The following is a 25,581-nucleotide window of genomic DNA, read 5'->3' as shown; positions in this document are numbered from 1 at the left end:
GCTGACTAAACTACTCGGCTTTTCGTGTAAACATACCCGTAACAGGAATTATATTATGAAAATATACTTTGTCTTCTTTATTCTATAGATTTGCGGACGAGTATATGGGCCACCTCATGGTAAGTGGTCTTCACCGCCCATATAATTGGAACTGTTAGAAATATTAACCATTCCTTACATCGCCAATTCGTCCCCAACTTTGGGAACTAAGATGGTATGTCCCTTTTGCCTGTAGTTACAATGGCTCACGCACCCTTCGAACCGGAATACAACAATACCAATTACTGTTGTTTGGCGCTATTATATCTGATGAATGGGTGGTACCTACCCATACGGGCTTGCAGAAAGCCCTACTACCAAGTAAAAACTCAATTGTAACTTAAGACGATCGTTCGATCATGTCTACGGAAATGTCAATGCGACATAAAACGTTCGACCATCGGCTTCGCCCACAGCCCCCGTTGAGGTATTGACGCTTGTCAACAATGCAATTGCATCACTTCACTCCTATGATACAAATCTACATGCGAGTGTTGCGCGTTAATTGCACTGCCCTAAATTATGTATTTCAATAACTTCTCGTTTGATTGTTATCGTACTTGATTATTGTACAACTACGCTGAGCCCGAGATGAATTATAAAGACAAATTAAGCACACGAATCAGCGGTGCTTGCCTGGGTTTGAACCCGCAATCGCAAGATGCACGCGTTCTAACCACTGGGCCATCTTGACTCTTATATTGTAAGCACATTTTAATTTGAATTTTGTTTAATTAATATTAGGGTTATTTTTATCTCAAATAAAGAGTTGAGTGCAAAACACACTATACGACAGCGAGTCGTATACAAAGATAAATAATGTAATTATTGTATTATTATTATTATAAACGCGTGTTGTGAAACAGTTATGGGTGTGGCAACACTAAAAAAAAAATTTAATGCATGGCAACGTGCCTCCAAATTTTTTTGTGTTGTTAACTATTAGACTACATTTAAAAGAAGTAAATTAGTAAGCAATATTTAAATCGAAACATGCCTGATATGGTGATGATGATAAAGCAATATTAAGCATATATTTTCTAAACAGAATTGTATAAATCGGGGCGGATCTCTAGTAATAGAGAAACGATTTATTATATCGATTCAATGGTTTTAAGCAGATTTTATTTAGCTTGTAACCGTATCTTCATATATTTAAACTACACCGTGTGAGTAAGCTTGAAGAAAAAATAGGTTTGACAGATTTTTACGGTCGGCCGGCTGTTTAATCCTAGCCCACCTTGAGGATGTTTTTATAGTGGATTTGTTTTCTTATCATACGGGAGGTCGAAGCGCGTATATGTGAGACTGATGGATACGTTGAACAATTCCCTAAGTCGGCTTTTACGACTCCCACGGGTAGCGATGCCTCTAATCTACCCCGGCGTGGTTGCCACACGTCACCTGCCTATCAGTATTATGCTGTAGATTTCCTTTTCTTCTTTAATATCACTACATATTATAAAACAAAGCCTCGACCGCGTTTGTCAGTCTGTATGTTCGCGATAAACTTTAAAACTACTGAACGGTTTTTTATGCGATTTTCACAAATAGACAGAGGGATTCATAAGGAATGTGTATATATAAATTTAATAAGGTTTTTGGGTAAATATGTTGAAACAGAACGACAATTTTTAAACATGTCGGGCAAAACGCAACAACAAAAAACTTAATACAAGGTAAGGTAATCTATATATATAAAAATGAATTGCTGTTCGTTAGTCACGCTAAAACTCGAGAACGGCTGGACCGATTTGGCTAATTTTGGTCTTGAATTATTTGTGGAAGTCCAGGGAAGGTTTAGAAGGTGAGTAAGTATGATAAAAATGCTAGAAATATAATAAAAAAAACAACTTTGTTTTTCCTTAGAAATAGATTTATTAGTGAATTATCATTGATTTTCTATGATTATAGATGTTAGACAATAAAACATTGATGTTTTAAAATTAATTTTGCATTATTTAAATCATCGTTACATCTTTTTTTCGAATTTATATATATAAAAATAAGTGGCCTTTTCGATGTCACTTTATAACTCAAGAACGGGCTCACTTATCCAAACCAAATTTTCAGGGGTTGTTCGGACTATTTAGTAGATAGTTTATGTGAAGTTTGCACAAAATCGGTCGAGTGGTTCTTCATTTATCACATTTTTTGTAACAAATAAATTCAATAAATGGCGGGTCATTTTGTTTTTGATTTTGAAAACTGGTCGACCGGATCTGTTACATGTAATAGGGATCTGTTACATATATTTGGAGAGGTGCCATATGTACACCACTGAATAGCAAAAGAGGGGATAGTCTAATGCACATGTATTCATTTGCCAGTTCCTTGAAATAACTCCGAATCAAATTGATAATGTTATATCAGCTGAAACTCCGTGAGGTTCCATTTTAATTTTATCCAATTCTAATGATGGTATCCATATGAAAACCACATAAGTCTTAAATTTGCATTATGCATGTGCGCGATAAATAGGTAAATAACTCAAAATCACGCCAACCAATTGTGATGATTTTTTTTTATTAGAAAATATATAAAAGAAGGGTACTGTTATCTGTTAGGGGGTGAAAGTTTGGTTAGATTCTGAGCATGGGATCCAAAGTAATGAAACTTCAATTCTGAGGAACACGTTAGCGATACTCGGCGGAATCTTATATGAGTTATTTGGACATTTGAGTTACCTTTCGTAACGTGTTCAGGTAATATAAGTCAACAACAACAAGTCATAGTCGAATATGATAATCAATGCAACTCTTAAACAGCTTACAGCGAAGGTGCGATAGGTGGGTTTTTGTCCTTAGTATAATTTTTATGTGCTTACGTTCGTTGCTGCATTTCAAGATTATGTGTGACCTTATGATGTACGACATACATTAGCTCTTTTGCAAAGTTATTTACTAAGGTCAATTAAATAAATAAATATGAGACAACATCAAATGCATTACTCTGATCCCAATGTAAGTAGCTAAAGCACTGTGTTATGGAAAGTCAGAAGTAAATACGGTACCACAAACACCCAGACCCAAGACAACGTAGAAAACTAATGATAATCTACATCGAATCGGCCGGGAATCGAACCCGGCACCGCGTAGTGGCGTACCCTTGAAAACCGGTGTACACACCACTCGACCACGGAGATCGGTATCAGCTCTTGGCTGGCTTGGTTTTATACGATAATATACTGACTCGGTAACAACAACAATAACAATAATTGTAACTACGTTAATATAATCGTAAATCGACTTTTGAGTATTCTAATGTTTTTCATTTTATTTTACTTAGGAGGACTCAAATAAATATGTTCAATACGCAATTATTTTTATTACTTTTTAGTGCATATTAATTAAGCGACTTCAAAAAAAGGAGTGTTTTCAATTCGACCGGTATATATTTTCTTTTTTTTTTTTATGTTTGTTCACCGATTACTTCGCCATTTATGAACCGATTTTGATGTTTTTTTTTTTTTTGTTAGAAAGAAGATACTCCGGGAATGATACCATGATGAGGATATCGGAGTCTGATGATGTGATCCTGGAGAAATGGAGGGGAACCCTCAAATTTTATAGGCACATGTACCGTGTTTTATATATTTTCTGAAGTTATATTGGTATTTGCTTCCGGCAATCATAATATTATACTGCTGAGCTGATGATGGAAGGTGTAAGTCCTCAATTACTAGGAATTAGGAAATAGTTTTTTTCAACATTAATATATGGATTTATACTCTTCTTCGTAGCTTTTATGAAGAGAAGTACAGGTTCACATTTCTTATGTTATGTTATTGATTGGTATATCATGCTCCAGAAGTGGTTATAATATAAGTTTTATTGAAATAGGTTCAGCGCTTTTTGAAAAAATCAACAAATAACCATTTGTTACATAAGGACTTTTAATTTCTATTTTGATAAATTGGTTTCTATGCTCATCAAATTTGGACTAATTAAGTATTTCGATTATGGCAGTACGAAGTTTGCCGGGTCAGCTAGTTATAAAATATAATTACAATTATAGGATTTTTTTTCAGTTTGGTATTTTGTACACGTTGCAATATAATGCAGTTACTTTTATGTAAATTAAAAACGATATATTTTATAGACGAAAATATAATCAGAGCAGCAATACTTTTTTTACATAGGTTTTTTTATTGCGCCATTAATTGAAATGAACTGTGAAAAAATATTGATAAGGATGTAACAAAATATTTTAAAATTAATATTGAATTTTCTTGTGAATACATAGTTTAATTATATTTAGTCAGGCATTAACTTGCATTTAAATAAAATGATTTTCACTTCCGTCTCAGCTTAGACAAGTGATAAATGACTTAAAGCGGTCGTTGTCTACTTGAACGCGCTTCTTGCATAATATAAAGGCCGACTTTTTGAACTTAAGCACGTTCTTACAACGCTATTCAACTTGGCGTCTAATTTTGTTTATGAATTCTATACATTTTAATTAATATAATAAACAATAATCAGTAAAATTTTGGAATAAAAAATTGTAAATTTTCATTTTTTATTTAACAGCAGCCTGTAAATTTCCCACTGCTGGGCTAGGTCTCCTCTCCTGTTGAGGAGAAAGTTTGTAACATATTCCACCAGGCTGTTCCATTGCGGGTTGGTGGAATACACACGTGGTAGAATTTCAATGAAATTGGACATGCAGGTTTCCTCACGATGTTTTCCTTCACCGCCGAGCACGAAGTGAATTATAAACACAAATACAGCACATGAATATTGCGGGTTCAAACCCTCCTGGGTTTGGTTAAAATGCAAACGTTCTAACACTGTGCCATCTCGGCTAGTTTTTATTTGTAGCAAAGAAAATAACAAACAAAGAAGAAACAGGAACTCCATGCGCTTTTTTATTGAAGTAATTTACACAATACTTAAATATAAATAAAAGTAGGTATATAAACAGGTCACCCATAATCTCTACATTACTTTGAAGGCATTCCTGTGATAACCCTCACAGGAAAAATAGTTTATCAATCAGATGACATCTTCTTCATCAATCATGAACTTTATATATTTTTGCCAACTTTATTTTGTCGTTAAAGGTTTGACAGGTTGTGTCGACAGGTTAAATTAATGATTGATTTGTATCCTCACAGCGTCTAGCATGCCCCGTGATTATGTGAAGCTCTAATGGATAAATATATAACACACATATATTAAATTACTTGCACAACTACAGGCACAATGGACGTAGCATCTTAGTCCTCAAGGTTGGTGGCATATTGGTGATGTAAGGAATGGTTAATATTTCTTATTGTGCCATTTTTTTAGTAAGGTATTGGCCACTTACCCTCAGGCGGCCCATTAGGTCGTCATATTTCGTCATAGGATCATAATATCTTAACTGCCAAGGTTGGGTGGAGGTTTAATGACGGTGGTACCAATATCTCTTAAAAGTGTTGACTAGTAAATATCAAGTGATCGTTGCTAGTGAATTAATACTTATACATTATTGTGCTTATTGTGTTCTGTGGTAAAAAAAAACTGTCGAGCTACTGGTTTCCAATGAAGTTCTTCCACATTTAAATGTTATAATTAAAGACAAAAACAGATTAAGCTCAGCACCAACCGATTTTTGTCCCTGTGATTATGGGGCGAAAGCTGCACATTCAAATATGATTATAGTCTCATTTTGAAGAGCTCCGGGCGCAGGTGTGAAGGAAATTAAAGATTGACTGAATTGTAGCAATTGAACAAAGAATTAATTTTAAAGAGAGAAAATTTACTTTCCGGTTATAGAGCGGCTGTGTAAAAAATCAATAAAGCCGTAAACAAACTTAAAGTAAATTGTTATCAACAAAACCCCAATTCTATACGCGAATAAATGCGAAGTTTCTCGGACGACCCACTAGTTATAATAAATGGTATAATTTATCTTTTTTAATATTTCTTTATTGTTACAGGGTCAAGGAAGATGGCCGATACCAACGTCAGTTTTAGTACACGATGTTCCGGGGCAGACGCAGTATGTATTTCAATATATACTCAACTTATTGCCAATTACGTTACGAAAAAATTTTTTTTTTAATTTATACTTTAAAGTAGTAATAAGTAGTATTAAATTAGCTAACTAGCAAGTCTAGGTAGGCACCATCAACTATTAAAATATTCTACGGCCAAATAGTAGTACTCAGTATTGTTGTGTTCCGGTTTGAAGGGTGAGTGGGCCAGTGTAACTATGGGCATCAGGGACATAACGTCTTAGTTCCCAAGGTTGGTGGCGATTAATATTTATATTCTATAATTGTTAGTGAAATTTCAAGTATTAAACTCGCTTTTACAGAATCAAGCGTTTCCTTGAAACGTAGTGACGTTCAGTGAAATATTCTTGTCGTTTGAAAAAGTGACAAAAAAGCAATCCGTAGAAATACAATAACGATACATGACGATAAAAATATGACGAAAAGTAACTTCTTAATTTGTAATTGTTATCTTCATACATGAACAAACTGCTGAAGGCACAGCCTCTCACGTGCATATATTTGAGAAGCACTGGTCGCAACAAAGAAAAAGGAAATAAAGTAAAGACGACTAGAGAATCTCAACACAGTTTTCTATTTGCTCGAGTTAAGTGGCGCCGAGTTACTTGCCTAGTCGCCTTCACCCCGATACGTCCGTTACAAACAACGGTTAATAGGTTAAGAGCTGTTCTATTTAAAAGCTTCCTACGGTAAAGACTTTTAAGTGTACAAATACAATCGAACTCTTCGTGCAACTTTTAGTTTTTTAGCAAATTAATTATATGTAGCAATAGTACTCGTCCGCGGCTTCGCTGGCGTGGCAAAAAGCCTATGTCCTTACAGTTTGTTCCTCACTTTTTCTTCTTTTTTTATGGTATAGATGGGCGGACGAGCATATGGGCCACCTGATGGTAAGTGGTCACCATCACCCATATACAATGACACTGTAAGAAATGTTAACTATTCTTTACATCGTCAATGTGCCACCAACCTTGGGAACTAAGATGTTATGTCCCTTGTGCCTGTAGTTACACTGGCTCACTCACCCTTCACACCGGAACACAACAATACTTAGTACTGTTATTTGGCGTTAGAATAACTGATGAGTACCTACCCAGACGGGCACAAAGCCCTACCACCAAGTTTAAGTCACCTGGAACTTTTATTAAATCTAATAATATTATCAAGATAACGAACGTTAAAAATTGCTAGAATAACTGTTATCATATACAAGTTCATGTATATTTTAAAACATCGTTTCAATAATGTTACTAGTATTAATAAAACACTAGTTGTTGCCCGCTGCTTCGCTTGCGTTTTAGAGGTTGGTTGTCACGGGTTAGGCAAAAAAGTAGCCTATGTCCTTGGAGCTCAAGTTTGTTTGATACCAAATTTCATCAAATTCGGTTCAGAGATTTAGTAGTGAAATAGCGATAGGCAGACTAAGTTACTTTCACATTTATAACTTTAATATAGATTTACCAGTCCAATTTGTTTGAGCGTTTTTTCATTACTTAACCAATTTAATGAAGAAGGTTAGACATAAAATCACGCTTCGACCCACAGGATAGTAGGAAAGCGGCTTAACGCGGTTGATACAGCCGCTTAAAGGATTTAGTATCTGTAATAAAATAAATTAATTTGTATGGTATTCTATGGAATGTGTTCGTTAATTGTTGAATGTTATTGTTAATCTTCCACAAAAAATATAAGCAAAAATATCTGTCAACCAGGACATATTCTGTCGAGTCTTACTAATTTAAAAAAAAAAATCGAGACCTAGTCATTAAAAAAGGCACGCCTCTTTACGTTATATTAATACTATCGTATATATATACCGAGTAGAGTCAGCGAAATGAATTAAATTTCTTTTATTTTTTATTTTTTTTTCTTGTAACAACACATTTTAATGTGTATCATGTGGTGTGTAAATAAATAAATAAATAAATAAATAAATAAACAGGTTATAATAATTATTATTTTAATGTAAATAATAAATATATCAAAGAACTGCACCGTAGGTATGAGATTTAGATTTTTTATTCACTAAGTTCATATAAACTTTGTTGTTCTTAGAGAAAAACAACTCCATAATATTTGTTTATCTTGTAATGATATAACAAATATATGTATATACTAAACACATAATATTTGAAATATTACAACTATAGTACGAATTCAACACAATATTTAACAGATATAAATATAATTAAATAGTAAGTCTTTTGAAGAAACATTTACTTTAAAAATATTGTTAGATAGAATAGCGGCAGCACATAAAATAAAACCTTAAAAGCCTTCTTGATAAAAAAATGACTTCGGAGAGATGTTTTTTTATAATGATACTTATTATATTGTTTGTAGAATGTTACTGTACTAAATGTTGTGAATTTAGTGACAAAAATTTGTCACGTTTTAAGATGTAATTGGATTAATTTTTTCTATGTTCGTATTAATATATATTAATAACAATGAAAGTCTTGTAAATGAAGTATCAATACAACTTTGTACATAAAATTAAATTATATGTTCGTAATATAAAAATAATATTAATAAAATTGTCTTACATACATACAGGGTAGGAGTAGAGTCAGCAAAAATAATGTATATATTTTTTGTTTTATTTTTACATAAATAATATACGAGTTAGGACTGCTTTGTAAAAATTATAATCACTATGTTTTTTAAATTATTGGATTTATCAAAATAGTAAATAAATCCTCGTATTATGGCTTTCATTGGTGACATGAGGACTTGTTTTTTCATCAATTCATCCAGAGTTGGAATAGTAATTTAACAATGAAATACGGCTAGTATTCTTGCTATCATCGTACACGGTCACGATATGAACAGTTTGTCATCTTTAATTTTGTTCTATATAAACTTTTGTAAGTTCGTAATTTGAACAAGATTTATTTGACACATTTGAAATGTAAGTTGAACTCGCTTATTCCACGCTACGGTATATTAGTCTGCAATCCTATCGAACAATACGGCTGACGTAATACGCCACGGAAATGCGGACATTGAACATTAGCGAACACCCGTTCCCGTATTAAAGCGCAATTAAAACAAGATTTAGGTGTTCCGCGGTCACGCCGCTCGCTGCAATGCTGTCACGAAACCAAGTTTAAGATAAACACAGGCCGAGAACACACGACGCCGGAATAATGCGACCGAAAACAAAAGGCTGTCGTGTTGAGACTAATTACATAAAAAAACGTTGAATTTTTAACTTGATGTTATAAAAAATCTAATCATCTCTGTTTAATTATTATCCTACTAATATTATAAATGCCAATTTAGGGAAAAAACTATTGAACGGATATGGATGAAATTTTATAGTAATATATTTTTTTTGTTCTTTTTTTTTGTTTTTATGGAATAGGTTGGCGGACGAGCATATGGGCCACCTGATGGTAAGTGGTCACCATCACCCATAGACAATGACGCTGTAAGAAATATTAACTATTCCTTACATCGTCAATGTGCCACCAACCTTGGGAACTAAGATGTCATGTCCCTTGTGCCTGTAGTTACACTGGCTCACTCACCCTTCAAACCGGAACACAACAATACTGAGTACTGTTATTTGGCGGTAGAATAACTGGTGAGTCGGTGGTACCTACCCAGACGGGCTTGCACAGAGCCCTACCACAAAGAACGTATATATGTAGTTTAGACATCAGAATAATACAAAGGCTACAATTTATAAAGGTTTAATGTAATTTGGTCATACCATAACGAGACATATACGGTAGGTACCCGTGCGAAGCCGAGGCGGGTCGCTAGTTCTTATCTAAATTACGTTGACAATAGATGATGTACATTTTAATAATACTTAAGCCCGTGGTGCTCATGCTTGTACACCCTCAAGCTTACTAGATATCGCATTCGTCACATGGCTAAGCATGATAGGAGATTGCAACCCATAAAATTTTACCCTCTGCGGCTAAGAGGGGAAGGTTAATGATCTTTAAAAGGTTCCACACGAACTGTTCCAGAAGCTGATATGTCACCTACAAGTATATTATCTAGCGTTTTGACACACATATGTATAACAATTGATTATTTTTTCATGACTTTATTAGTCGGTACTAAATCAAAAATTTATTTGTACTCTATGGATCCGTGAAAATATTTATTTTTTTAAAGTCGCCATGTTGTTATCGCGTCTTTGAAAGTACGATAAAAATAAAATGCAGTTAAGTAGTTACGTGGAATGAAAATATATAATTCAAGAACTTTTTGTAGAGGTAATTAATATGCGGAGGAGCTATCATCAAATCGCATAGAATATGTCAATTCTCGAATTTATCGGATTGCTTCAACAAATAAATAATTAATAATTTTATAATAGTATACGATAAGAAAACAAAAATACGCGTGGCCGTGATTACAAAAAAAAATTATCATTACGAGAGGATACGCTCATAATATTACAAGATTTCCACATCGTGATATAACACACAACATTATGAAAGCTCCTTAACGAACTTCGAGCCAGATGACCGAATTTGGGACACAGAGTAACATTTATATAATTGTGTGAATATTACTTAATTACCTTCTATGTGGCAACCCTGAATTTGTTTATAATTGTCGTTCCAATTTTAAATGCCCAATCCCTTCATTTGCTCAAAATGTGTTATTTAATTAAACCTAATTCGAATTATATAGCTTTGGATTTATTGGCTACGATAGGTTATTATTTTTGAAAACCTTGGTGCACAAGATTTAACGCCACCACTGCAAAAAAAACTACGAATGCACCAATATTGGTTAGATAAGGTAAGGTTTTATTTTAAAAAAGACCTAACTCAATTAAAACTATTGGCGCATTCTCTTCAGTGGCGTAACTACGTATGTACCAAACACTTTTAAAATGGAATAATTATGTGATCATACCTTTATATCACGTAAGATCTTTTCTTGTCTCAAATGTTTTGGTTCATTGTCCATTTTATGAGAAATAAAATCTTGGCCACAGCGTCGTCTCGGCGTGTAACCATTAAATGAATTCGGCTGCTCAAGATTTACGACTTGTATGTGTTCCAGCCGTGTTTAATCGCCCTATCGATGTATATTTTTAATTTTATTTTGAAAAGCTTACGAGTGATTGGTTCACCTGGTGCTAAGTGGCAATTATGCCGATATCTATATTTATATTATAAATGTGAAAGTACCTCTGATTGTCTGTCGTTCTTTCACGATCAAACCGCTGAACTGAATTTAATGAAATTTATAAATAAACATAGATGAACATAGGCTACTTTTTTGCTTAACACATGACAAACAAAACCCTAAAACAAAAAATAAAAAATCAATGAGATTTACAAAAAAAAAACTACTTATTATAACGTCGGTTCACAAAACAAGGGGTCTAATTCACCATTAATCGCGAGTAATCATCATCCAAACTAACCTTAACTTATATAAATATGATTAGTGATAGTTTAATTACTGACTGACCCGTCCAGACCGACGCAAACGCAGCCCTACTGGTAAAAACTAATATGAATTATCGTTCTCCTTTATGGAGTTTACAAAAGCTCAAATTATACTGGACTACAACTAAAAAGCTTTATTAGAGAAAATTAATTAAATATATAAAAAAAATAAACTGGTAATAATATAATAGTTTTGTAAGAAATGTAAACAATCTATTGATTCATTTTCGGAAAATTCTCGCGTAGACGTTTTAATATAAAAAAGGAACCCTTCATAGAACAAGTTTCTGGACAGTTGAAGTTGTCAACATGTTAAATGCACATAAAATGTCTACTCACAAACACGTTCAGCACGTTTTTTTTTTATTTTCATTCTTAATCAAGAGAGGGTAGAGTTTATTTCAGCTTGGACAGTTTTAATTAATACTACCAGTGCTCGTGTCTATTGGAAGTATTATTGACAGCCCATTAACCTAGGCTACGGACGTGGAAGCCGATTTAGTGTGTTGTCACAGACGAGTTAACGTTTGTATATAAAGCGGAATCGTCTAATGGATTAAGCGCTGTATTATAGCGCTTGTGACCTTGACTCTGTCCGAATAAAATCATAGACTATTACACTAATATTTGTCTATTTCACGCAGCGACGGAGCCTTGAATCACCCGCTTATCTGAGGCGGAAATAAAACCGCGAGCGAATGTAAAGTAAAATAAAACTTTAAATACGAATAATAACTATATTTAACATTCAAAACATCTTGAGAATTATATTTTAGGACTTTCATTTCTTACAACGAATTATAATTTATTTCTAAAAGAAAAAAACACATTTTTATGTATCGATATTCAAATTTCAAATCACTTAGTTTGTAATTTAACTTTGTAGATACTTATTGCAGTTCATAAATAAACATAGGTTTTTAACGATGAATAAACAAATATTCCATAAAAATACTTATCATTAAATTTATCTATATTGGTATCGAATAATTTTAATAGACATAATATGAAGCTCATTTTAAAAATATCATTATTAAATAATTTTTGTTCAACTATTTTCAAATGTGTGTTTATTATTTATACGCACAAAAAAGAAAAAAATAACGAATGGATAAACTCTCGAAGAAAAGAGTTTGCGTCGATAATGCGGCTAGATAAAGCTTTTTGTTCCGCGCTTGCAGACTACCGCTGCATATTATGTGTCGACTGAGCGACGTGGATAGATATATATTACTTAAGACATCTTTGATATGAGAGAAATATCCTCTTACTCACTTTTAGCTTATGATTCCACAACTAGCAGTGTGGAATTATAAGTTAAAACTTCAAGATTATTTTTGAATAAGAAGTATGACCATCACGGACAGATATAATACATAGGTATACTTAAGGTATGGCAACGGAGTATATAGTATCAGGCTACGGACATACGACGGAGCAGAGATCAGATGCGAAAATGGGGTTTGAAGGCATGAGAAAGCGCTTGCAATTACGGCATATGACCAACGGTGCTGCAACCAACAAAGTGCTGAGGAGGGAAGTTTTATATCCTGCCTCGCTCCTCCTTCGTCTCAAGGAATACGTTCAGAGCCGAGGTGCGATCTCACAGGTGACACCATGAACCTTAACTTGAAGGTTGTTTCTGGTACTCGCTCTAACTCGCAATGACGCTGTAAAGGCCATTAGGATCTATATATATAATATATTGTCACAGCCCGTTACAACCACACAGGATACAATTGAAAATGAAACGTTGGGTTCTTGAAACCCAACTTGGAAGCTGAATTTTTAAATAACTTTTAATAATTTTTTTAATAAGTCTAATTAAACCTTCCGAAACTTGATTAGTTATAATTAGTTAATATGTTTATTTATCTTTGTTGTTTTTCTTTTAAGTTTTTTGGTCTTGTGTCCTAATAAACATTTCTTTCTTCCTTTCTTTCAATAGCAAGATAACACGTAAATACAAAATAATACTTCTTCGTGTGACCGTCTACAAAACAAAAAGAAATATAACATGTATTTGTTAACTACAAATCAAAATTGAATGAACAAAACAATTGTAACGACAATGGAAATAGACGTTGAAATTTGATTATCTCGTCTATTGTTCACGACCGTTTCACTAAATACTGCTGTTATCAAAATATCCCGCGTTAGTTTAATGTCACGGCATTAGTATACAGGTCCGTGAATCGTGAACAGCCCACATGCTTGGTGATGCGCGAATGTTGATCGATCCCGCAATGAGGAATCCATCCATCATCCAACGAGATAAATTGGGTGTGCGTGCCACTGTCACGCTAATACGATATCTGTCACGCGTTTGGTTTATTAAAATATATTTATCTGTTTACGAACATGAAAAATAATTTAGATATAAATCACGGACCGAAGCATTTTTTTTTGCATAAACGTAATAGTCACTAAATGCCCAGTGTTGGGCACAGGCCTCCCTTTCCTCGAGAATTTGGGAGCTTAATCGCACAACACGCAACTCCAATAGTAGTTAGTCCGTTAGATTCACATGTGGTAGATTTATATTCGACACTTGCACGTTTCCTCGGGATATTTCCCTTCACTAGTACGGGCAATATGCACTTTAAGCACGAATTAAGTACATGAAACTCATTGGTGCTTGTTTGACTACTAGCCATTGGACATTGCAAATAAAAAAAAAAATTGCAAACAGCTAAATAAATGAAAAAAAAACACGACCTTTAAAAGTTATTTAAACCCGTCACGTAGAAGTCAATTTACAGGTACCGAAATTAGTTCGAGAGAAATTGCATTTTTTAAATACATATATGTACGTTGTTGCACTATGCTAGCGGTATACGGTAAATTTGTTTGAATCGGCTTGGCTTAGCTTCGGTTAAGTCTTTATCAAACTTTATTACTAACTAACTTTGTTCTCACTTCTTCGCTCTAGTATATGTAAAATGTTGGAAATTTATCTCCGGCGATTAGTGATGTCGTCGTGTCCGATTGCAACCACAGCGGCTAATAGCAGAGAAGGGTAGAAAATAAATACGCAAGTTACATTACAGCGCACAAGTTTTTGCACAAACACACTGACTGTCATAAACCGGGAAAACAGCAAATCCAATCAAAGGCCTACATGCTCTCCCAGGCACGGGATGTACACACCTTCAACTTTCATTTGTGGCTGTTAAAAAATCCAATAAACATTTTATCGACCTCACGCTAAACTAACGAGACAGTCAATGGGGATGCATAACATTGAAGCGATTGTAAAATGTTTTCTTTGTTCATGTTGTTTTCTCGGACGTCTTTGAGATACAGTTTCATTGTTATAACTATATTCTTCGCGATATGGGATCTTCTGTTGCAAATTACCAAAAAAAGCATCGTTCAATAAATTAACCAAAGTACTGAACTAAACAATTTAAAGATTCAAATATAATTCCACACGGTTAATTTATAAAAACATAATTAATCTAATCGCCTCGGGCTAAAGGCCTCCTCTCCCTTTGAGGAACAGGTTTGGAACATATTCCACCACGCTGTTCCAATGCGGGTAGGTGGAATACACATGTGGCAGAATTTCTATGAAATTTGTCACATGCAGGTTTCCTCACGATGTTTTCCTTCACCGCTGAGCACGAGATGAATTATAAAGACAAATTAAGCACATGAATCAGCGGTGCTTGCCTGGGTTTGAACCCGCAATCATCGGTTAAGATGCACGCGTTCTAACCACTGGGCCATCTCGACTCTTTATTAAATAAATATAATGTTGTCTTAAATTTTCGCGATTATTACACATTTAAATAAAACTAATTATAACGGATGAATCGCGTATATTAACCGTCTACCCGTGACCACGAACACTGCAAAGTGCTCGAAACGTCGGGATGTTTTAAAAATAATTAATATACGCGATTCATCCGTTATAATTAGTTTTATTAAATAAATATATTATAAATTTATCTAAATATATTATAAAATAATCTAATATTTGTATGTATTCTATTAATAATTTCTGTGGTATTAATTTAACGAAACTTCAAAGGCGTGTTTAAGAATGTTGCGGGAACCGAGTAAATAGGCTTAGAGCAAGAACGATGGAGGCCCGTGGCAAGTAAATCATCTTGTTTCGTATTGCGTTCGGCGTCGCCCGGGCTGAAATAGGGCACAGGGCGCGCTGTTGACAATACTCTTCGCTTCGTAGTCAAAGTAACGAGTATTTGCATATCTATCCACTTTAAACTCAAACTAAACTTCTAATTGTAAGTGTAGTTACATAGTTACTTACTGTTGTACTGTACACTATATTTTAAATAAACTATATGTCAAATACATTTTTACATTTATTTACATTAACAGAAATACACAGATATATTTCCCACTGCTGGGCTAAGGCCTCCTCTCCCTCTGAGGAGAAGGTTTGGAGCATATTCAACCACGCCGCTCCAATGCGGTTTGGTGCATAGACATGTAGCACAATTTCTTTTAAATTTGTCACATGCAAATTTCCTTACGATGTTTTCCTTTACCAAGGAGCACGAGATGAATTATAAACAAAATTGAAAACCATGAATATTCAATGGTGCATGCCTGGATTTGAACCCGCAGTCATCAGTTAAAGTGCACGCGTTTTAACCACTGCGCCATCTCGGCTCTGTAAAAACAGTTCTAAATTAATAATATACTAAATTGCTGTTGAAAAAGTATTTTGTTAACTACATTGTCCTATTTTTACGATAGCTTTTTAAAAAAATGTGAGATGTTAGTTGATGGATATAAAATATATGTTAAAGCGCTTTATCGCTTAATTTGTTAAAAACTCTGAGCACTATCAAACAGTACTAGAGCCTCGAACAAAGAGACTAGTTCACAGGTATTGACTGGCGTGAAACGACCAAGTATCTGCTCCTTTGTGATAGAGATCCAATCAAGAGCCGACAACGAGCGAGCAATGAGCGCTTTAAACCTTTATGAAACGACTCAATTAACTGAAAATTAATTTTACGTATGTCACATACAGAATTGTGTTATAAAACTTATTAAATCGAATTTATGTTTTGTAAGACTTGACTAAGTGAAATATTTCATTATTGTTTTAACATTTCCATATCGTGTTAATATAATATTTTAATTGTCAATTTAAATACTTTATTGTTTTAAAGGCTTTATATTTTTTATATGTAAAACAAAAATAATAATAATACATATGAGACAACATCACATACATTACTCTGATCTAATCTACATCGATTCGGCTGGGAATCGAACCCGGGACCTCAGAGTAGCGTACCCATGAAAGCACGACAATATACAAAAGTATATACACTGACATACTACTCGACCACGGAGGTCGTCAATACAGTCATAATCAAAATGTGATTTAATAAGAAGGCAAATGTAACATCTTCCGTATCACAATTTAGGTTTTTTTAATATAGAGTTGCTACAGGTTATGTATAAATAATGTACCAAGTAGAACTAGATTTTTTTTCATTAAAATTGTACTTCAAAATGATGATAATGATGAAGTTTATGATGAGTTTTATACACAAATATTATTGTAGTATGTTCATAAAGTATGTATATCTGTATATAGGCAATTACTGTATACTTATTGAAATTATATTTTTCACTATTTTAATTTTCCAACATATTTCATAGAACAAAACTATTTTATGAACAGGAGCTTATGAACGTTTAGTTCTTCCCGGAACTATAACTATTTTATGTCTCGACTAAACAATTTATCGCGTATTAATTTACTTATTTTATACCTCAAAAATAACGTTAAAGTTTATAATAACCAGAAATATCTTTACAATTAAACAAATTAGCTTATTTCATTCAAAGAAAAAAACTTAATGAATGAAGTATTTATTTCTCTGGGTAAAAATGAAAATGTTTTGGAGAACATTTTTTTTATAATTTTCGTAACATGATTTAATATTATAACTTGAATTAGAATTAAGTTGAATTAGTTGAACGCAGTTTTGTAAGTAATTATTACATTAAATTAAGGAATTTTAAACTTCCTTTTTCAGCGAATGTGCAAGTAGCGCCCTTTGTAAGTGCTTTACCTAAGTGCTTTAGCTAAAGCGCCTTTATTTGCATTTCAAGAGGAACTTGCATACCTGAAATTTTCTAGGCGTTGCTAACTTGCTAGACGGAAATTGTTTTAGTACTCGTTACTGTGACGTAATGGCTCACTTATCCTTTATAGTGGAACTAAACATCGTTGGCTGGATCAATAGCCAATTATTAGTGACCAAATGGTCGTTAATTACCCTTGAGCTCAGAGCTCAACCAGCCTTAGCAAATTGAAGACCTACTGCATTATAAATTTTTCGTTGCTGTAATCTTTATCAATACATAACGCAACTACCGATGTGATGTGTCAAAAAATATTCCTCATATTCAATACAAAATAATAACTCCCATGATTTTCGTGTAAAAATAATGAAACATAACGTTTGTTATCGAGGAAAGAGCCGTCGATAGATAAGCGACACATTATTAATGCGTTTACACAATGATACCGGCCAGCACTCACGTAACCACAGACAAACAAATTTACGTTCAAACCGGCACTCGGATAAAGTAGACCAAATTGCCAGAGGTCACAACGGACTTACGCGTGAGCGATGAGTTTTATGGCAGATCGCATCAAGTTCACATCAGATTCGTGGTAAGGCTTTGCACAAGCAGTCTGGTTAGGGACCACCCATTTATCAAATACTATTAGTCGCCCGCGGCTTCTCTCGTATTTTAGGGTGTTGGTTATCATGTGTTAGGCAAAAAAGTAGCCTGTCCTTCCTTGGCATTCATATTTGCTTCATACCAAAGATCATGAAATTCGGTTAAGCGGTTTTGTCCTGAAAGAGTGCCGGACAGACTGACTGATTGAGTTACTTTCATATTTATAATATTAATATAGATTCTATCACCAAACAGTATTGTTGTTTCGGTTTGAAGGCTGAAAACCCGGTGTAACTAAGGGCACAAAGAACATAACATCTTAGTTCCCACGATTAGTGCCGCATTGGCGAAATTATAATACTGGTCTGGGATCCCTGGTCTATTTTTTCACTTGATTACTATCAATCTAATGTCTCGTGAGTAGCTTATTTCGACATCAATCAGGAGTTAAATCATAAACACAAATTAGGCACATCAATGAATTGATAGTTGCTACTGGCTAGAACTCAGCCCTATCGGTTAAAATTCACGTCTTCTAACCACTCAGTACATACATACGAAGTGACACGCTTTTTTATACATCAAATGTGTTGTCACTTTAATAATTAATTATTGATGCATTCACAACGTACGCTTTTGATTTTGTATTCGCTCTATCTCCCTTTCAGTTATATAATCTGTTATATGATCGTACGATGGTATATAATTAAGCTGTCGTAATGTTTTATGAAGTAATTATTTTGTAACGCGATGTCAGTAAGATAATACATTTAATTACGCAACATATAACGGCTTTACAACCAGACAGTTCTTCGAGAAGGGTGACAGGCTCTTCTAATGATTTACATGAGATAATCTTTAATCCTGATCTCAAATATGAACATAAATTTTGGTGAAATTTCAATAACACAACAGAATTTGTTTTATGAACATATTTATCTAAACAGTTAAGTACTTTAAATCTAATTCATTTGGAAAAGTTTTTAATCACTTAAGCCCTTTTATAATCTGACGAAGGTGTAAAATTAAAGCGAGGACCCCTATTCTGTGAAGTGACATTAACTAATAAGTAAATAGCCGTGACATTCAACGTGGGATTTACTAACGACAAAGCTTTAAAAATGTGTTATTTTTAATAAAAAATTTTAAACTTTATTCGACACAGATTCATTATTCGAAAAGTTTGGAAATAAATGATTCAGACCTGATAAGAACCGACAATAGTTTAACTTACCACTCAATCTAACAGGGAAAGAAAGGAATTTCTCGGTTGTTTGGAATCGATTATCATATACAATACTGAGCCAGGAACTCACACAAGTACCAACAACAACTGTTTCAACTCTGACGGATGAACACTTGTTAGATATGCGTCTTAATGAATTTTAGATGCATGTCTGTTTTCACTAGCAAATGCAATTCTTGGTACGTACATTATAGTGGAAAGTATTAACGCCACCGCAGCAAATGAAACTACGAATTCGCGAATTTCGGTTTTGTTAGTTTTTTTATTAATATTAAATAAACAGTACCCGGTTTTTTAATACGATTTTTCCTTACAGTGCCCATGTATAGGAGCGGTGATGACAACAATAATATATAGACAACTTTTTTCGTAAATTCGAGTACATACAAAAATAAATTTAGTGACATGACACACACAAATTATACTTAGTCTTTAAAACGGAAACTATCGCTGCGTTCAAAATAATTATAAAATAAAAGCGACCTGCATCGGTTGCGTAGTGTTTTTGAATATTAAAAAGGCTATGAAAATTTATAGCAAGAGTTTCAATGACATGATGTGAATATGAAATGAAAAGTTCGAATTTATTTTTCTATTTTAATTTTATTCGCCGCATCATGAATGTTACCCTCGCTCGCGACTTCGGACCAGCTAATATTACTTTTCGCAGAAACGGAGATCCGAGAACATGTATGAATATATGTATATTATAACATTTTATTGTATACAATGACCCTATTTAATTCAGGTTTTAGGTAAGATAGCTTAATACTACAAAGGCGTATTTCATAGCTTAATAACGAAACTCTGACTTTTTATGGCTAGATAACCTTACATCATTCAATTATGGAGGCTTTAAAGTTAGTTTATGCTTTCGGGTCATATTACGTAGATTTAGTATTTCATATGGAGCTGTGATACAATTTTTTTCCACATATATTTTATTTTTATAGCAATTCATTAGTTATTTCATTTTCAACATTTTACTTTATATGACGTATTAATTATTCGTCTCCTGCCTTGATGGTTGGATGAGGATCTTATTCGATGATTCCAAGTTCAACCCGGGTAAGCACCACTGATGCTCGTGTGCTTTATTTGTGTCTATAACTCATCTAGTGCTCGGTCAGGGATAAAATCGTAAGTAATTATATGTGTCAAATAAAATCTGCTAAGTGTATCTGTCAGCCAGCATTGGAGCAGCGTGGCAGAGTAAGCTCCAAAAGTTTTCAAAAAGGAATACACCTTATCCTAGCAGTGGGTCATTAACTGGCTTTTAGTTTTTCCGTCTCAGCTTCTTCGGTTAAATGAGGGTCTAAATTTAAATATGTTAGCAACAGGTGCTACTCCGTTGAAGCGTGGGCAAGATTTATTATTATATCATATCCGTAATATGATAAAAATATTTACTTTTATAAAAATGTTTTCTTTATTAACAGCTCTCTGATAATACAAATTATGCACACAAGACTTTTTTTTCTACTTAAAAAGTACACACATCTCATAGAGTCCTACCATTTACTACGTGTCAGTATTTTTCCATAATTATATTTTAATATAAAATAAAATCCATATAAAATAATTTATTCTCAAGGAACGTTTTGTATATACTGTACATTGTACGTAGAACACAAAGAGGGTTTTAACGACATAGGGATCAAGAGCCTAATAATAGATACGAGTATAAAATAATTTCACTATAATACATATATGGTTCTACTGCTAGAGCTTATATACATCTTTGATTAGATTAATAAGATTAAGCGTAAGCTTTAACCGAAAATTTAAAGGTAATAAAATGTAAATATATTTCTAAAATAAACATTAAAATTAAACATGCATTGAATTTAAAAATAGAACGTAATTTTTTTTACAAAACCGCAAAACCAAATAACCTTTTTGATTAAAAATAAATAAATATTTAAACTATATAAAAGTATAAAAATATTCTCGGTAACTATTTTTTACCGTTTTATCACTGTGATGTTTGAAGCGAAGGTAACGATACTATTTCTAAAGTTAACTTAAGCGTTAAGATTTGTATAGTTTATATATTCGTAGTTTGTAGTTAATTAGACCCAATACATAATATAAACTATGATCGAGAGTTATTTCATATTTAGAGAGATATTTCATACTTTTCTCAGGAAAGAGTACCTTTGACAATTCTTGACTTTATCACCGTAGCTCTGCTACGAATAAACGTAGCCAAGCTCTACAAAATATATCTTCTGTTTATTAAGACTTAGGTTTAGATTATAATACAAGTATTTAATTTAATATGAATATTATATAATAGAAAGTATTGAATCTCAATTCCTATTATATTTATTATATTCCTAGAGAATTGGAATCTCGATTTCGCGAGGAAATAGTTATTGCTTTCCATGCAGTTGATTCGTGTATTGTATTTTTATTTTATTCAAAAATATAAAGTAATCGTAGTAAACAAAAAATATTACATACTTTGAATAAGCAAGTATTCGTCTTACGAGAACTTTTAAGTAGGACTTAAAAGATTAATTTAGTTTTAAATCGGTCGACCATATATAAAGTAAATAATCATATACATATGTATAATATAACATTTTATTGATATCTCGTGTGAATATCAACGAATGCCAAATTCAAGTTTGTTGTTGAATTCTAAATTTATTCGTTTGTAAATTTTGATGGGGGATTGTAATATTGTAAGTCAGAATAATAGGGAATAAATATTATTATTGTGTTTGGCGGTGTAGGAAAACATCATGGAACAATGGAACGCGTCGGGCGAAATTCGCTGATTTCCGCAAATCCGCAGAAGAAAATTTTGTAATTTTGCTTTTGCTTACAAAGCCATGCACACGAATGTTTGCTTCGATTATTTGTGGGTTCTAAATTAAAAGTTAATGTACAGTCAGAGAAAGAAATCCTTCGTTAGTTTTCAAATTCATTCCTTTATCAAGTCTTTAACTCTTAGTACCTTTTGAATCTAAACATCAAATCATTGCGACGCAATATGTCATTCTCAATCGGTAAAGTGTATTATCGCTCATACTGAGTACACGAATATAGATCTTAAGGTGACAAACTATTTTCTTTATTATTTGATTTAATTATTTTGTTATTGTTTATTCGTAGGCTCGTTGCTGCGAGCATGCGAGGGATGGGGAAGGCCAAGAATGTCCCAGTATGGAAGGAGAACGTCAACCTGGTGATGGCGCCAGCTGTACTGTTCCCGAAGAACAAGTAAGGACAACAAAAAATATTGTGAAGTCAAATGGCAGGCCGTTTTGTTAAGAATTAATAAAAATTTCCTCATAAAACTAGTCACCCATAATAATAGCAGCATTTCATTAAATTAAAGAAAAACTAAATTAATTGAAAACCAATTTACACTACTTAAAAATATAAATTTTTAATATATATTTTTGGACGAGTTATGCGTATAGAAACTTTAACTTTTATAAATAATATCAATTACAGATTATATTTTTATTGTAACACTATTTTCCTATTACTAGCAGCTGATTTTAATATAATTACGAAGTTTATCTGTCTTTACCTAATTAACAGGTTGTAACCAGATTATTACACAAAAGTTTGTTGTGACGTAAATTCATCGAATTTTACTAAACCTAATTAAATTAAAGCTTCAGAACTTGAACGAAACTGTGCATCTGATTAAGCTTTATTTGTTTTGTCTTATCCCTCAGATAAATTGAAAATTGTCTTCAGATAAATTCTGATTGTTTTAAAATAAATAGAATCAAACTTCTTTGTTAACTTACATTGATTTAATTTTGTTAAACAGTAGATTCATTATATTAATTTAACATTTTGAATAATTTCTATATATCGGAGGTGCCTACCAATATATTGGAGGTACTTTTTACCTTTGGAGAAAAATAATTTTCTTAGTATTTGATTGATTTTCTTTTACTTCACATTGAACAACTTTCTCATATTTTACAAAACCGAAATCAAATCAAAATTATATCAGTTAAAAATAAGCTATATTAAAACTTAAGTTGGAAATTCATTCATCTTCTAGCCTCAAGTATAGATGGCTCAGCTTGTAAAAATAACCGAACGAATGAAACATCAAATCAATTACAAAATCGGTTACAGTCAGTGAGCTTCCGAAGATCATACGCATGAAATATAAGCAGCTATGCACAGAGTCGAATTAAGCCGAAGGGCTTCGCTTAAATAATAATTATTAACAGTTATATTTCTGATCTTTAGCAATTTTCTGAGAAGGCTTCTGAAAATGCCTCAAGGTCAAACTTATTTTAATTATTAATTTATTTTTAAGTATGTATTAACATGTAAGTTAGATCTGCTTGGAAAACGACATCTTTCCTAACTGTTTTTTTTTTTCAGATACGTGTTAGTGATGACGATGGATCAACGAATAGCGCTCGTAACAGTATTGATCCCTTTCGCACAGAAAACGATCCTGGTAAAATCTTTTCTTCGATACAAAAACCAAACCTCCTAAACGGCTAGACCAATTAAGATAAGATTTAGTACATGTTTTTAAGTTTTAATATGGATAATTTAGCCAAAACCAGAATACCAATAAGTGATCTCATAACTCAACTCATAATATTATTTAAATACAGTATTAAGAATCAATTTCGAAAAACACATAAAGGATGAGCAGTCTTTGCGGCAGTAAATCCACTCGTTTCGGACAGCCATCGCTTCTTCTATCCGATTTAAGACACGAACTCATGTGCTGTCATATCTCATATGCAGAAGTCAGTTTTTTTTAAGATAGATAGATAGATATTAAATATCTAAATTTTTTACAGTCGCAACAGAAAGTATGTTAAGAACAGGACGATACTACAAAGGCATATATTGGCCCTCTATAACTAATAGTTTTAAGGTAAGAGAAGAAATAATTAAAGGAAAATGGTTGATACATAGAAGATGACCAAATTCTATTATTATTTTAATACGGTTTAAATGGATTTCAGGAACAAACTGTAGAATTATCGTATCAAAGGTACTCGAGGAGGCAGAGACAAAAATCTCTTATAATGGTCAATGTTGTAGATTTAGCATTAAAGGTAAGTTTTTTTTTTATATAAATGTTTAGGCTTTTTAATAATCATTTTCAATATATTGTTTTATTTATTTCAGATTTGCTTGTCGTTAATTTATACATTATCAAATCGTCATAACCGTAAGTGATTTAACCTTTTTACAAAATATTATGATTACGTTCATACCTTTTGTTAATAACATCGTACAACATTATCAAGCCAATATTAATTAAAAATCATTTTGAAAAAAATATTAAGATAGTCTGAGTAGATTTAAGATTAAATAAGTTTAAGAGTACACTTTAGAGTACTCACCATCTTGAATGAATATGACCTTTTATATTAAGAGAAATTTGCTTTTTTTGTTAATAAACATTTTCAATTTTAAAACAATTGTTACATTTAAGTGCCAAATTAAATAAATAAAAAAAACACACACACTAAGTTTATTTCGCCGTTTCTTCCCAGGTCTGAACTTCTTTGAAACCGTTGGTAGATATTTAACAATCAATAAACATTTGTAACGCCTGTATATTGAATAAATCAGTTTTTTTGTGTACTTCAGTGGACACAGTAACGAATGGCTATCAGATAGCCTGGACCGCGGCGTTCGCACTGCTCAACATTGCCGTGTGCTTACTCGGCTGTTGGCGCTGCTTCGCTAACAACTACCTACATTGGGCTGCAGCCGCTACCTGGATATTGCTTATAGCTCAAGGTAGACTAAAACCTTATATTAAGCGTTTACTACTGCCTGGTATTCTATATATTCAAATTGCATCTTCAAATCGCTGTATATGGTGATAAATTGGTTTGCAATATTTCGTTTGGTATTTTTGCTGTGATGACAATTCGAGTAAGCTTTTTTTTAAATCTCATTTAATGTCAGAAGATTTTTCTTGGAAGTAATTAGCATTAGTACATTGAATATACATAATATGTATACAAATATAAAATATATTTTACATAACAACTCGGTAAACAAATGGTTGATAAACCACCTACGTTTAATTTATATGCTTGAACTCAAATTCGTCGTTGAAATTTAGCCTCTTCGTACTTAAAAATGATTAAATTCAAATGCATTAATAAAACAAGCATAGTTACGTTGCTTAAATGAATGAATACCTCGAATTT

The 25,581-nt window shown here is 32.9% G+C and overlaps 1 protein-coding gene across 2 annotated transcripts in view; it reads left to right on the top strand.

Annotated features, from left to right (window-relative positions):
- LOC124542556 (adenylyl cyclase 78C) overlaps positions 1–25,581 on the top strand; it is a 93,995-nt gene that overhangs the window by 59,354 nt on the left and 9,060 nt on the right. For both annotated transcript variants that reach the window (XM_047120496.1, XM_047120501.1), the window contains exons 3-9: positions 5,966–6,027; positions 22,529–22,636; positions 23,774–23,852; positions 24,208–24,284; positions 24,376–24,468; positions 24,542–24,584; positions 25,010–25,162. In XM_047120496.1, the coding sequence (XP_046976452.1) occupies positions 5,977–6,027; positions 22,529–22,636; positions 23,774–23,852; positions 24,208–24,284; positions 24,376–24,468; positions 24,542–24,584; positions 25,010–25,162 (604 nt within the window). In that variant the 5' untranslated portion in view covers positions 5,966–5,976. The remainder of the gene's footprint in view (positions 1–5,965; positions 6,028–22,528; positions 22,637–23,773; positions 23,853–24,207; positions 24,285–24,375; positions 24,469–24,541; positions 24,585–25,009; positions 25,163–25,581) is intronic.

Source organism: Vanessa cardui, chromosome 2 (genome assembly GCF_905220365.1).
Source record: "Vanessa cardui chromosome 2, ilVanCard2.1, whole genome shotgun sequence".
Lineage (NCBI taxonomy): Eukaryota > Metazoa > Arthropoda > Insecta > Lepidoptera > Nymphalidae > Vanessa > Vanessa cardui.
This window is presented reverse-complemented; position numbering and strand designations above follow the sequence as displayed.